We start from the raw sequence: 15,636 nt of genomic DNA on the forward strand, positions 1-15,636 counted from the left end.
TAACAAACGGGCCTTTGTTTTGACGGCTACGCTGCAGCCTAGTCTGGGATCGGCGCTCCTGGCGCTCCTGCAAATAAGAATTCATAGACTCTAGGCCCGGACAGGACCGTCGGGTCTGACCTCCTGAATAACGCAGGCCCTAGGACGTCCCTGAATTCAGGCCTACTCAAGCGAGAGCAGAACTTTGAGGAAACCAGCCCGGCTTGAGTTAGGATGGAGACTGCACCGCGGCCCTCGGGGAATTGTTCATTCCCCCTCTCCGTTAGAAACCGACAGCTGAACTTGTCTAGTGGCGACTTCCAGCCAATGGCTGGCGCTTTGGCTGCTCGACCGTGATCACGTAGCTGCTCCCCGCGTGGGCACTTCTACGCTGGGATCACGTCACCCCCTTATCGGTCGCTTTGTTCAGCTGGACGGAGCTTCTGTTTTCCAAGCCTGTGATCGTTCTCCCGGCTCTCCTCGGAGCCGTCTCCGGTTTCCCAGCCTGAATTGCGGTCACGGGGCAGCGGCCGAACGTCTCTGACTTGCTCTCCCCGTCCTTCAAATGAGGGCGCCTGGGGCGATTTCGCAAGCCCTGTTCTCCTGTTGACAGATGGTCGGGGACCAGTTGAGGTTGGCGCTATCCAGGTCAGGTGTGGTTTGCAATCACTTCCTCTCCTCTAGGTCGCCTTCGGCTCGTCCGGCGGATGTGGTTGGACCCCCATCCGCTCCTTGGACCGAGCTCTGCAAACTGCCCTATCTCCGGTGCCCATCTGGGGTCAGCTCTGCGCAGGCCAAGTGCAGCTTGTGGTGGGTTCCCGTAAGTCACGTAACCTACAGCGATTCCCATCTTGTGGGGGGCCGAGACGGCAGGGGGGTTGAGGGGAACAACAACAGGGTCAGCACTGCCCGAGCGGGTTCCCGAGAAAAGCCACCGGCTGAGGGCATCAGTTGGAGGGGGCTGGTTGGGTGCCGTGCGGCAGGCTGCTGATTTTCGGAGAGGGACAGGATGCGGGTTTGGTGGGTGGGAGACGGTCTTGCATAAGATGCTCGGGGGAGCTGAGGGAGCTGTGCTTGGAGTAGTCTGACGGGGACTGGTTCTCTGGCGCGGTGGGCGAACCTCAGAGGGGGAAGGGACGGGAAAAGGGGGAAGCCGATGGTGGCTGTGATTGCAGGAGGTGAGTTGGGGGGGGGCTGTCCCCCGCCCTCCGCCCCGTGACAATCTGCGTTCTTAGTGCGTGCTGAACACATGCCAGCTGAGTGGGATGTGATACACACTGGGGGGAACCTGATTTTGCACCAGTGTCAATGCACCATTTGCACTGATGGAAACGCCCTTCACGTGACCCCACGTCGCACGGCCGGCGAAGCACCATTTGCATGGTGAACCTCACCTTTTGCACGCATGCTTTGGCCCAGACAGAGACCCCTTCAGCACATAGTCCCCGTCCCCTTTGCAAGCCCTGCACACCTGTCTTTGCACACCCAAAATTCACCAGTGTTCACCAGCAAAGAGCCCCTCGTGTTCCTGTAAAGCACCCACATGCGGGCACCTTCCCAGCCCTCACACACGCCCAGAACCCTGGCTGCGGGTGCTGAATGCCCAGCCGTGTTCATGAAACTGCCAGGCACACGGGCTGTAGCAGGCCCGCCTGCCTGGGCACGCTTTGCCCCATGTGTTTGCACGTGGGTGGCCTGCACACGCACAAGTGAAGCTCGATGTTGCCGGCAGAGGGACTGGTCACAGTGTAAAGCTTGCACGGCTCAACCCTTGCACGAGGCTTGAGAAATCCACTGTGGCATTATCCAGAACTGTGCACACATGTGCTTTTGCATTACACTTGCACATGTGCAAGCCACCATTGCAGGTGAAAGACTCTCACGCTTTACCCTTTGCACACACATCTTTGCCCTGTGCTCACATGTGTGTGATCCCCCCGGCACGTGAAAGCCTCTTGCACGCTTTACCCTTTGCACACACGTCTTTGCCCTGTGCTCGCACGTGTGAGCCACCATGGCACAGGAACAAACCTTGCACGCTTTTCCGGGTTTGCACGAGTGCGACAGAACCCTACCCGGTTAAAGCTCACCCCCACCCGTTTGCACACCAGTAACCCCCCCCTTGCACACACGGGTCTGCCCGGGTTCACCCCCATGCTTTGCCCGCAGAGAGTTGGGGATCCTGCCCGCCCGCTGTGGCCTCTGGACTCCTCGTGCCATGGGCACCCATCCAACCGCCTCCCCCCCCCCCCGCCGATTAACCGCCCGCACTCCCCTTTCGCTGTGACTGTTTCCTTCCCTTCTTCACCTCAACCGCTTTCCCTTTCAAAGAAAGGTGGCACCAGGGGAATTCAGGGGGTGCGGGGGCGGCGGGGGGGGGGAGTTACACAGAATCTGTCCCGGCCTGGCCCCGGCCCGGCTGAGTTACGGGAAGAGAGGAAGGAGGGAAGGAAACGAGCCCAGATGGAGAAAGAGAGAGAGAGGTCGGGGGGGGCTGCGGGTCGGGGGGCTGGAGCGGCCGCCTCACCTGCACCCACAGGGACCTCCCCCCAAATTGAGAGTCACTGGGGACATGGGGGGGTGGTCTGTGTGTGTTCTCTAGAGGGGTGTGTGTGTGTGTGTTCTCTGTGGTATGTGTGGGGAACGGGTGTGGGGGGGTGTTCTCTGTGGGGTGTGTGTGTATGTTCCCGATGGGTATATGTGTGTTGTGTGGTTTGTTCTGTGTGTGTGTGCTGGGTGTGTATGAGTTTGTATGCATGTTGTGTGGTGTGGTGTGTGCTCTGTGTGTGGTGTGGTGCAGTGTGTTCTCTCTGTGAGTCTTGTCTGTGTGTGGGGTGGTGTGTGCTCTGTGTGTGTATGAGTTTGTGTGAGTGTGTGTGCTCTGTGTGTGGTGTGTTGTGGTGCAGTATGTTCTGGGTGTGTGTGTTCTGGCTCTGTGTGTGTGCTCTGTGTGTTATGTGGTGTATTCTCTCTGTGTGCATGGGTTTGTGTGTGTATGTGTGTGCTGGGTGTGTGGGAGTTTGTATGCGTGTGGTGTGGTGTGTGGGGGCATGGTGTGTTCTCTGTGTGTGTGTTGTGTCTGTGTGTAGGGTGTGGCGTGTGCTCTGTGGGTGTATGAGTTTGTGTGTGTGTTGTGTGTTGTGTTGGTGTGTGCTGTGCTGTGGCCCAGTGTGTTCTCTGTATGTGTTGTGCATCTGCGTGTGTGTGCCTGGGGGGTGCGTGATTGTGTGTGAGTTGATGTGTATGTGGTGGGGCTGTTGTGGGTCTCACCTGAGGGTCCCTGTAGAGTGGGGCGGGGGCTCACTGGGTGGGAGGGGGCTGGGAGGCTGGGTTTCCCCCCCCAGCCTGCCCCCCCCAGGGCTGTCTGCCCCCCCACACACACACAGCTCCAGACTGCCCCCCCCCGGTTGTCCGCCCCGCCCCCCACACACACACAGCCCCAGACTGCCCCCCCCAGCTGTCCGCCCACACACACACACACAGCCCCAGACTGTCCCCCGGCCGCCCCCCCAGGCTGTCCACCCCCCCCTACACACACACACAGCTCCAGACACGCACCCTGGGTCCCAGCCAAGGCCGAGTGGTCGGGACCTTGATTCAGAATCTGGTCTGGGTACCCAGGGACCCCCGGCCCCCGCTTCCCCTCACGGCCAGCTCTGGGGTGGGGCAGGGGGCCAGTTACCCGGGGACCCCCAGCCCCCACTTCCCCTCACGGCCAGCTCTGGGGCGGGACGGGGGGCCGGTTCCCGGGGACCCCCGGCCTCCGTTTCCCCTCACGGCCAGCTCTGGGGCGGGGTGGGGGGCTGCTTACCCGGGAACCCCCGGCCTCCGCTTCCCCTCCCAGCCGGCTCTGGGGCGGGGGGGCGGTTATCCAGGGACCCCCGGCCTCCTCTTCCCCTCCCGGCCGGCTCTGGGGCGGGGGGCTGGTTAGCCAGGGACCCCTCACCCAGTGCTGAGATGCAGCTAGCTCTGGGGCGGGGCATGGGGGGGCTGGTGACCCGGGGACCCCTCACCCTGTGCTGAGATGCAGCTGGCTCTAGGGTGGGCCACGGGGGCGAGTTATACAGGGAGCCCTGAGACCCAGCCCCGGCTGGGGTTTAATGATGCCTAGGCCCCCTTGTGACACTGGGGGTCCCGATGCCCCAAGGGGAGCACAGGGGTTCTGAGCCCCAAAGAATGCACAGTTGGAGCTGCTGTGTCTCCCCAGCCGGGCCGTGCGACCCGCGTCTCAGGCCCAGGGTGCCCGGCCCTGGCCAGTGGCTGTCCTGGCCGCCTGCCGATTTCTGGACACTCGCGGGTTGGGGGACCAAACGAGAGGGGAAACAGGGCTTCTCCCGGGCAGGAGGGCAGGCAGCTCCCTAGCTGACCTGTCACCCCTCCCCTTCCCTCCCAGAGCTGAAAGAGAACCCAGGAGTCCTGGCTCCCAGCCCCCTGCTCTCACCCCTACACCCCACCCTCCTCCCAGAGCTTGTAATAGTGCGTGGAATAGAAATCGATTTATCCCCACACACATCGACCTATCCGTCCATCCCCACACAACCCCTCCATCCATCCATCCATCCCCACACAACCCCTCCATCCATCCATCCATCCATCCACCCCCACTATCTATCTATCCATCCATCCCAACACACCCTCCATCCATCCATCCATCCCCACACCCCCTCCATCTATCTATCCATCCATCCCAACACCCCCTCCATCCATCCATCCATCCATCCCCACACACTCTCCATCCATCCATCCATCCATCCATTCACTCTATCTATCCATCCCCACACACACCCTCCATCCATCCCACACACCCTCCGTCCATCCATCCATCCATCCATCCATCCATTCACTCTATCTATCCATCCCCACACACACCCTCCATCCATCCCACACACCCTCCATCCATCCATCCATCCATCCATCCATCCATCCCCACACACACCCTCCATCCATCCATCCACCCCCACTATCTATCTATCTATCCATCCATCCATCCAGACACCGCCTCCATCCATCCATCCATCCCCACACAACCCCTCCATCCATCCATCCATCCACCCCACTAGCTATCTATCTATCCATCAATCCCAACACCCCCTCCATCCATCTATCCATCCCCACACACACCCTCCATCCATCCACCCCCACTATCTATCTATCTATCTATCTATCTATCTATCTATCTATCTATCTATCCTGACACCCCCTCCATCCATCCATCCATCCATTCATCCCCACACACCCACCATCCATCCATCCATCCATCCCCACTATCTATCTATCTATCCATCCATCCCAACACCCCCTCCATCCATCCATCCCCACACACCCTCCATCCATCCATTCACTCTATCTATCCATCCCCACACACACCCTCCATCCATCCCCACACAACCCCTCCATCCATCCATCCACCCCCACTATCTATCTATCTATCCATCCATCCCGACACCCCCTCCATCCATCCATCCATCCATCCATCCATCCCCACACACACCCTCCATCCATCCATCCTCACACACCTTCCATCCATCCATCCATCCATCCACCCCCACTATCTATCTATCTATCCATCCATCCCGACACCCCCTCCATCCATCCATCCCCACACACCCTCCATCCATCCATCCATCCACCCCCACTAGCTATCTATCCATCCAACCCAACACCCCCTCCATCCATCCATCCCCACACACCCTCCATCCATCCATCCATCCATCCATCCATCCATCCACCCCCACTATCTATTGTTGTACTTAAAGTACTGCACAGGATCTTTTCAGGGGGAATAAGACAAAACGCCACATTTATTAGTAATACATGTATTCATAGACCAAGCAGGTTCTGCCATGGTGGGAGCACTGTGCTAATTTGTTTCTAAGCTTCTATCTTTCAGGCTCTGAACCAGAACATCAGGAGAGCTGGTACCAGCTGAAGAGTTATAAAATACCATGGTTCTAGTGTCATGACAAAGTCTGTGTTCAGTGTTGTGTGTTGCATGTTCTGTGTCTGTCTCTAGTGGTGTCCTGTGTTAGCATTGGGTCCAGAGAGAGGGGATACTACACTAGACAGGGCAAATGTCTTTTCCTCTCTCTACTTCCCCCATCTCCATCCAACTTATCAATCACCCCTTGTGTCCAAAAGACTTTGGTCCCCAGTGCATCAGGGTTATTTTTTGTTAGGTTCTCTAATAGTCATTTTGTTGTTAATTTTTGTTATTAATACATTTGTATTGTTAGTTACATTTGCTTGTATTATTATTAATTCCACACTTTCCTCTATGCACTCTGGTTCTATTTCCCCAAGCCCTGAAGGGTAGTTCTTGGGCCCCCATAACCTGTAAGACCTTAACCCATAATTGTATGGCCCCATCTTTCAGGTCCCCAGAAACCTCTGAGAACAACTGTTAAAAATAGGAAATTCTACAACATTTTAGCAACTGAATGTTAGTTAAAGTCCAAATCAGCTTAACCTTGCATAACAACTGTGGTACTCCTACAAAATCTTATTTGTTGTGTGTGCTTAAAAAGGTCCTGATCTCAGTGACTTTTATTGTTTGATGGCTGTTGCAGCATCAAACTTGGGCCTCATTTTGTTTGTCAATGTACCCAATTATTGTAATAATAATGGTTTGTTGTATTTCCAATTATTATAATTATAATTGTTTGCATTTGTGTTTATGTTATATCTGGTGTTTAGTCAATTGTAATGGTTTTAGTTATATTCACCTGGTTATAATTGTTTGGTTTGTTTGCAACAAATACAAAAGATTTATATGGTGACCACTCAAGAATTGTTCTTGAGAGGTCAAAAGGGGGACAATGTAGATCAATCTCTGATAATTTTCATATGTCTTTACATTGTGCCTCTTCATATAACCTTATGGTGGGTCTACCTACGTGTGACCTCTGTTTTCATGGAACTTTGTATCAAAGCCTCATTTAGAAACTTTGCATTGCCCTTGGTATAATATTATAGCCCCTAAGGATAGAATAAGATAGAAGAAAAATGTCTTTTTGCTAGCAGTAGAACAAGAGCTCTCCCCCCCCCCCCCACACTCTTAATCAATTGCCCTGTTGAATGAATGAGGTGTGAATGAGCAAGGCATGGAAGGCAGCACCTCCAGACAGCCTCAACTGTTGGAGAGGGGCTGGGAGCCAGACCCAAGGACAATAAAACGTGTCAAGTGGGCTCATTAAAGACAAGCAGACATACCCACGGCCTCGGGGGTTAGAAGCAAGCACCTTCTTTTGGAAACACCCTCTTTGCAGCATTGGGACAACACTCAAAAGAAAGCAGCACAAAGGACCAATGGACACAGACACAGAGTTTGAATCTGGTATAGATTTGCATAAGAGGGAAGCTGCTATAAAAGTGAGGTGTCTTGCAAAGGACCCCGGGTCTCGTCTTGTCAACATGGGAGCATCGATCCGGATCGGCAGAAGCCCGGCTCCACCCCCTCCCCCATCTAACTCACCTGGCCAGTGAAGTTAAGGGGAGCAACTAATTGGTAACAACAAGACGGAGTGTGTTTGTGTGTGTGTGTGAGTGTAAGTGTAATATATTATATGCATATAATACAGTGTTAATGAATACATGTATTACTAATAAATGTGGCGTTCTGCCTTATTCCCCCTGAAAAGATCCTGTGCAGTACTTTAAGTACAACACTATCTATCCATCCAACCCAACACCCCCTCCATCCATCCATTCCCACACACCCTCCATCCATCCATCCATCCACCCCCACTCTCTATCTATCCATCCAACCCAACACCCCCTCCATCCATCCATCCCCACACACCCTCCATCCATCCATCCATCCATCCATCCATCCATCCACCCCCACTATCTATCTATCCATCCAACCCAACACCCCCTCCATCCATCCATCCATCCATCCATCCATCCCCACACACCCTCCATCCATCCATCCATCCATCCAGCCCCACTATCTATCTATTTATCTATCTATCTATCTATCTGGACACCGCCTCCATCCATCCATCCCCACACACCCTCCAGCCAGCCAGCCAGCCACCCCCACTATCTATCAATCTATCCATCCATCCCGACACCCCCTCCATCCATCCATCCATCCCCACACACCCTCCATCCATCCATCCATCCAGCCCCACTATCTATCTATCTATCTATCTATCTATCTATCTATCTATCTATCCGGACACTGCCTCCATCCATCCATCCATCCATCCCCACACACCCTCCATCCATCCAGCCAGCCAGCCCCACTAGCTATCTATCCATCCATCCCAACACCCCCTCCATCCATCCATCCCCACACACCCTCCATCCATCCCCACACAACCCCTCCATCCATCCATCCACCCCCACTATCTATCTATCTATCCATCCAACCCAACACCCCCTCCATCCATCCATCCCCACACACCCTCCATCCATCCATCCATCCATCCATCCATCCATCCACCCCCACTATCTATCTATCCATCCAACCCAACACCCCCTCCATCCATCCATCCATCCATCCATCCCCACACACCCTCCATCCATCCATCCATCCAGCCCCACTATCTATCTATCTATCCATCCATCCCGACACCCCCTCCATCCATCCATCCATCCATCCATCCATCCCCACACACCCTCCATCCATCCATCCATCCAGCCCCACTATCTATCTATCTATCTATCTATCTATCTATCTATCCGGACACTGCCTCCATCCATCCATCCATCCCGACACCCCCTCCATCCATCCATCCATCCATCCATCCATCCATCCATCCACTCTATCTATCCATCCCCTCACACACCCTCCATCCATCCATCCCCACTATCCATCCCATCTATCTATCTATCCACATCCACCCCTGTATCTATCTATCTATCCCCAGCCCCCCCCTCCATCTACATATCTATCTATCCCCAGCCACCCCCTCTATCTATCAATCCCCAGCCACCACCCCATCTATCTATCTATCTATCTATCTATCCCCACACACACCCTTTATCTATCTATCTATCTATCTATCTATCTATCTATCTATCTATCTATCTATCCCCAGACACCCCCCCCCCCTCTATCTCTCTCTCTCTCTCTCCCCAGGCACACACACACACACCCCGCCCCATCTGTGTGTCAGAGGCCTGGGGCTGGAGGACGTGAATCAGTCTCTCTCTCTCTCTCTCTGTTTGTCTCTCTCTTGCGAGGTTACATCCGTGCCTGTTCCCCGAACACCGGGGTTCCCCCGGTGACCTCAGCTCGCCTGAGGCCTCCTTCCCCTATAAAGAGTCGAGCCAGGCAGCTGTCTCATCACAGGCTCCTCCGGCCGCCTTGCTTCAGCCACAAGCTCTGCCGGCTCCGCTCTCCCCACGGCCCCCGGCTCCCAGCTCAGCCCCCCACCAATGCAGCCCCAGTCAGAGCAGGCCGGGCCCCTCCTGCTGCAGCTGGGGCCCCAGAGCCGCAGGGATCTCTGCTGGCATCTGCTTCGCGGCACCTGCTTTCTCCTGCTGGGGGCGCTGCTGGGCACGGTGCTCTACGGGTACTCCCACAGACAGGTGAGGGGGCAGGGCCGGGCCGGCCGGGGCTGCGGGTCGGGAGTGAGGGGCACTGGCAGAGCTGGGGGGGCTGGGCTAGCAGGGGCTGCGGGTCGGGAGTGAGGGGCACCGGCAGAGCTGGTGGGGGGCAGGGCTGGTCTGGCAGGGGGCTGCGGGTCGGGAGTGAGGGGCACCGGCAGAGCTGGGGGGGGCCGGGGCCGGGCCGGCCGGGGCTGCGGGTCGGGAGTGAGGGGCACCGGCAGAGCTGGGGGGGCTGGGCTGGCGGGGGCTGCGGGTCGGGAGTGAGGGGCACCAGCAGAGCTGGGGGGGGGGCAGGGCTGGTCTGGCAGGGGGCTGGGGGTCAGGAGTGAAGGGCACCGACAGAGCTTCATCCTAGTATCCCCCCTCATTTGCAGGTGGAAGATGAGGCTGGACGGGGAGTCAGAGGCTCTGAAGACGCCGGTAAGTAACTCCCCCGCCCCCAGGCCACCCCCAAACTGGACTCTTGTCTGGAATGCATTCCAGGGAACCCAGGCGTCCGGCTCTGCCCCCCTCCCCCAGGCCTGTCCTCGGCCATGGCAATGATTCATCTCTGTCTTTCCCAACAGTCGCCCCCTGGACCGCCCTGGGGCACCGCGCCGACCGGACCCACACGCCCGCCGCACATCTCGTAGGTGAGTCGCTGGACTTGGGGGACGCTCCCTCCGCTGCTCTACGCCCCGAGAGGGCCCCTCTCCGCTGCCCTCTGCTGGCGGAGGCTGGAATCGGGCCGCCCTGCGGGTGCCGGTTAGAACAGTGGTAGAAACAACGTTTCCCCCGTCAATGTCTGTTTTTTCTCAGCCGTTTGCGTCCCGATCCACCCGCCAGGCAGGTGAGCCCTTCGGCCGCTGGTTTGAAACCCACCTCCCTCACCAACCTTTCTCTCCCCTCTCCTCGCAGGGCACCCTGGCCCCTCCGGCGAGCGGCTCCGCTGGCGAAGCGACGTCGACGCCTCCTTCACCCGGGGCGGCTTCCGCCTGGCCAACGACTCGCTGGTGGTGCCGGCCTCCGGCATGTATTTCGTCTACTTCCAGGCATCCTTCCTGGGGGCCGCCTGCCCTGCGGCGGACGAGCCCCTGGTCCTGGCGCACCGCGTGCTGCTCTTCTCCAACACCTACCCCCGAGACATCCCCATCCTGAGCGCCCACAAAACGGCCTGCTCCGGGGGGGGTCCCTGGTACCGCTCCCTCCACCAGGGGGCAGCGTTTGCCCTGCAGGAGGGGGACCGGCTGTCCACGCAGACGGAGGGGGAGGTGCATCTGCTGTCCGGCCAGGGCACCTTGTCGTTCGGGGCGTTTGCCCTGTGACGCGCCTGCTGGGTTTGGGGGTGGGGTCCCCCTTATGCGCTGAGGGTGGGCTAGAGCTGCTGGGGGCGTCTTTGGAGGGTTTCACTTTGCTGTACCCCAAAATGATTAGTGTGCACTCATTGATGGGGCACCCCTGGGATCAGTGTTCTGCAATGTGGGGTTGGAGGTGTAAGAACAGCCATGCGCTTTAAGAGGATCCTCAAAATATTGTCGGGGTTCCAGTTAATGTACCCCCAAACTTTCTGCACACACACACATCATTTAATGCTCTGGGTGCACGAGGATTTGGGGGGATTTTAATAGCAGTTCTATTAATGGGGAATCCTCAGAATATTTGGGGGTCAACTGTACACCTAAATTATCGGGGTGTCCCTCAATTTTAGTTTATAAGCTGTTCTGCCATGTGGGGGTGACTGTATTAACCCCACCCCCAGTAGAAGGGGGACGCAGCTGAGTTTTTGGAGGGGTTCAGGATTAGACACCCCAACTTTATTGGGGTCCCTTTTGATTTAATTAAGCGGTGGAGCTGAGATTTGGGGTGTAGGTGAGATTTTGGGGGACTCAGGATTGTTTCTTGCAGCTGTTCCCCTTCAAAAGTGGGGCCACAGTGACACTAATTGGGTGAAAACACAGAGATATTTGGGGGGGTTCTGGGAATAGACTCCAAATTATAGGGGTGCCCCTTGCTAGGTGATCATAATGTCCTCCTGGATTTGGGGTGTGTGGGTGAATGCAACACCCCCACACATTGTTAGAGAGAGAATTCTGGAGTGTAGCTTCTTCGGCCTCCCCCCCCAGCACCCCAAAAAACGTGTTTTCATCCAAAGCTCCCCCTCTTGGAGCTGGGGCAGCCCCACTGGCAGGAGACCTGCCTGAGAGTTTTCAGGGGGCACGTGACCCCCCAAAGTTACTGGGGTACATCTCTCTGTTCCTGGGGGTGCCCAAGTCTAGGCCCCCCACCCCCAGCGGGGGGGCTGCGGATCGGGGAAATGGGGACGAGGCGGGGGGCGGGGGAGCCAGTGCTATTTATTGTGTTGTAAATTATTTATTTATGAGGGGGGGCAGCTCGGCCCCCCACGAATGTATTTATTGATGTCAATGAATTAAAGCCGGACTCGCGACTGGGCTCCGTGGTGTTTTCATCTCGTTTCTCTGTGCCCCAAAGGTTCAAATCCCCTCCCCCACTCGCACCCCACAAATGGTGAGGGGGTTGGGGGAGATTGCGGGGAGGGGCTTGTACAGGGGGGTGGGTCTTACTGGCTCAGCTGGGACACACCTCCCACCTGGGCGGGGCTCCTAAGGTTAGGACACACACCCTAAATGGGAGGGAGGGGCTCCCTGACTGGGACAGCCCCCCCAAAAGGGGGCAGGGCTCCCCTGGGCTGGGACAGCCCCCAGCTCTGACAAGATCAAGGTCATCCTAATGGACAGCGCTTTAGTTTGGGACACCCCTGCCCCGGACGCCTGGGTTCGCCGCCCCACCGTGCCTCAGTTTCCCCACTGGTGCAACAACACCGACCTCCTCAGCAAGGTGCAGGCATAAGAACATCAGAGCGGCCAGACTGGGTCAGACCAAAGGTCTGTCTAGCCCAGTGTCCTGTCTCTGACAGCGGCCAATGCCAGGTGCCCCAGCGGGAATGAACCGAACAGGGCAGTTATCGAATGATCCATCTCTCGTCGTCCAGCCCCAGCGTCTGGCAAACAGAGGCCGGGGCCACCATCCCTGCCCAGCCTGGCTAATAGCCATTGATGGACCGATCCGCCATGAACTTATCTAGTTCTTTTTTGAACCCTGGTCTAGTCTTGGCCTTCACAACATCCTGTGGCAAGGAGTTCCACAGGTTAACGGTGCGTTGTGTAAAGAAATACGTCCTTTCATTGGTGTTAAATCTGCTGCCCGTTAATCTCATTGGGTGACCCCTAGTTCTTGCATCATGAGGAGTAAATAACACTCTCCTCTGCCCCGGTGCCCCCTTGTGGCTGAGTCTGGGCATGAGCTCTCAGGTACCCTTTCCCGGCACTGCCCCCCGCCCCCGGGACTCAGGGGGGGTCCCTCTTTGTGACTCTCCCCACTCCCGGCAGATCACTGTATCGTACCCCCTTCTGGGGTCTCAAAGCCCCACCAGACCCGCTGGGGCCCGGCCCCCTTCCCGTCCCGGCCCAGCGCGAGGGCCCCCCCTTGGGTTTGACCACCCCAAGCATCTTTCGCCCCCCAGGGCAGCAACTGATGCCCCTCGGCTTCCCGCCAGGCTCCGTAATCCAGGGGGGGATCCCAGGGCTTCCTCTCCCCTTCCGGAGCACCCCCTCGTGCCCCCCATCTGCAGGGTGTGACAGCAGCTCCCCTCCCACCAGCCCCATCGTCTTTCTCTCTCTCTCTCTCTCTCGGTCTCGGGAGCGAATCTCGCCAGGGGCCCTTTGGAAACCTCCCCGGGGTTTTTACGGCGTTTTCCGCTTTCAGTTCCTGGCCCGGGCTCCGGCGCTGGCGCGGGGCCAGTTTTGGCTGGACGCGTTCCCAGAGGTTTCATCCCCCACCGTGCTCTCCTGGAACGGCCAGAGACGCCCGGACCATCCCCAGGCAGGGCTGGCAACCCCAGCAGTGCCAGACGCCCGCCCTTTGCCCGGTCGGCCCTGTCGAGCGCACCGGCTCGGCCAAGGATCCGTCCCGCTCGCTGAACCTCTCTCACCCGAGCAGGCAGCCGGTGTCGCTGCGGCCAACTCGTGCGCCGGCTTCCTGGCTTTGTCTCTGCCCGGCCCCTGGTTCTCCCCCCGGGAGCAGCCGCTCGGGGTGACTGGCCCTGGGGTGGGGATCGCGGGGGGCCCGGCAGACGGGGCTGTCTAGGCCTTGGCCAACCTGCCGCCCGTCCCCCACAGCCAGAGCACCAGTGAGGGGTGCTGGTCCCAAGCGGCTGCAAACCCAGCCCCGGGAGCCAGGGGGTATTGACCCCCAGGCTTCCCTCCCCCGCCCCCCCAGGCTCCACACCACCCAGGCCTCTGCTCGCCCGCAGCTTCGTGGGCCCCCCGGGTGGGGGGATGTGCCAGGGCCTAGGGCCCATGCCAGCCAAGCGTGTTCCCCATGGAGGCGAAGGGGTCACCTCAGAGCCAGGCCAGACCCAGAGGGGGAGGGATGGGGGGACAGCGGGGTGAGTGAGGGATGGAGGGATGGAGGAGTGTGGGGGGGCGAGTGGATGGAGGGATGTAGAGATACCCCAATAGCTAGAAGAGGGGCGTGGGGGTGTCTAGCGCTGTCTGGCTGGGGGGCAGGGGCGCCGTGGGGCCGGCATCCCCTGGGGCAAAGACAAACCACCCAGGGATCACCAGAGCCGAGTCCTGCCGTTCCCCAGCGCAGCCAGCAGGGGGCAGCTCCGGCTCAGCTATGGCAGAGCGACCGACCCAGCCAGCCAGGATATGGGCCGAGCCGGCTCCTCTCTGCCCTTGGCCCCATTGCAACCGGGTCTCCCCTCTAGGGGGCGCCGGCTCCACCCGGCCCCAGGGCAGGGACTGGCTGGCTCAGGAAGGCGGGGAATGGGGCAGGGGCCTGTCCCCTCTAGGGGGCGCCGGCTCCCACCCGGCCCCAGGGCAGGGACTGGCTGGCTCAGGGGGGCGGGGAATGGGGCAGGGGCCTGTCCCCTCTAGGGGGCGCCGGCTCCACCCGGCCCCGGGGCAGGGACTGGCTGGCTCAGGGGGGCAGGGAATGGGGCCCAGGGTCTCTCCCCTCTCGGGGGTGCCGGCTCCACCCGGCCCCAGGGCAGGGACTGGCTGGCTCAGGGGGGCGGGGAATGGGGCCCAGGGTCTCTCCCCTCTAAGGGGCACCGGCTCCCCCCTGGCCCCAGGGCGGGGACTGGCTGGCTCAGGGGGGCAGGGACTGGCTGGCTCAGGGGGGCAGGGAACGGGACATGTGGGGACAAGGCAGAACCAAAACCGAAGCGCATCGCAAAAGGCCGTTTTGACTTCGTCTCCTGGTGGTGGAAGCGAAAGCAGAAGAAAGTGGCTGAAAACTCCAAGTGGGACTCTTGCTTCACGAGGCCTGAACTTTCAGGCTCTCGGATTTTCCCGTGGGGGGAAGGCTGGGGCGGGGGGGGGGTTCTTGGGAAATAGGCCCCCCCAAACCCTGATCCATCCCTGCTCCCATCCCTCCGAATCCCACTACTGCCCCCCAGCTTCTGATTATGTCTCAGGTTGTTCGCCCACAAGCTCTGCCTGTCGCTGGATCGCTTGGGGGACCGGGGTAAGGGCATCTATACCCCAATCTCTCCTCCCACCCTACACTCACCCCCACAAGTCTGACCCCCTCGCTACCCAGCTGTTACATTTGGGGGGCTCGCCATCCCACAATCACCCCAATCTCTCCTCCCACCCCACACCCTCAAAATTTGCTAGTGCTAAAATTTAAGCCCCCACATAATGACCCCCCAGCCAGGGGTGGGGGTCAGCGGAGCAATGTAGACACAGCCCCTAGTGGTTTTTGGGTTGTCTGGCATTGTCCCCCACACACACCTGACAGCCCCCAAATTTGCTGACACTAAGATCTGAGCTTCCTAAGATCTCCCAGGGGAGGGCGAGGCGGTGAGACGTCTGGCCAAAGGCGTTTCGAATTCCCACCCATGTCATGGAGTTTAGGGGTCCCCCAGTACAGAGCCCCCCACATGTGCCAGCCTTGAGAGCCAGCCCCCCAGATAACCCTGTGGGGAGACCCCGGCTCCCGGAGCGGCATGTGGGTTAGATCCACCCAGTCTCATCTCTAGGGCTGGGGGGGGTCTGGTGGGTTCCCCCCGAGCTGATCATCCCCAGATTTATT

General features: G+C 58.5%; 1 protein-coding gene across 1 annotated transcript; it reads left to right on the forward strand.

Annotated features, from left to right (window-relative positions):
- The first annotated feature begins 9,363 nt into the window (after window positions 1-9,363).
- LTA (lymphotoxin alpha) lies at window positions 9,364-10,841 on the forward strand. The gene is made up of 4 exons (XM_054046802.1): window positions 9,364-9,516; window positions 9,912-9,957; window positions 10,104-10,169; window positions 10,435-10,841. The coding sequence occupies exons 1-4, from the start codon at window positions 9,364-9,366 to the stop codon at window positions 10,839-10,841; spliced, it is 672 nt and encodes a 223-aa protein (XP_053902777.1).
- The last annotated feature ends 4,795 nt before the right edge of the window (window positions 10,842-15,636 follow it).

Source organism: Malaclemys terrapin, chromosome 13 (genome assembly GCF_027887155.1).
Source record: "Malaclemys terrapin pileata isolate rMalTer1 chromosome 13, rMalTer1.hap1, whole genome shotgun sequence".
NCBI lineage: Eukaryota > Metazoa > Chordata > Testudines > Emydidae > Malaclemys > Malaclemys terrapin.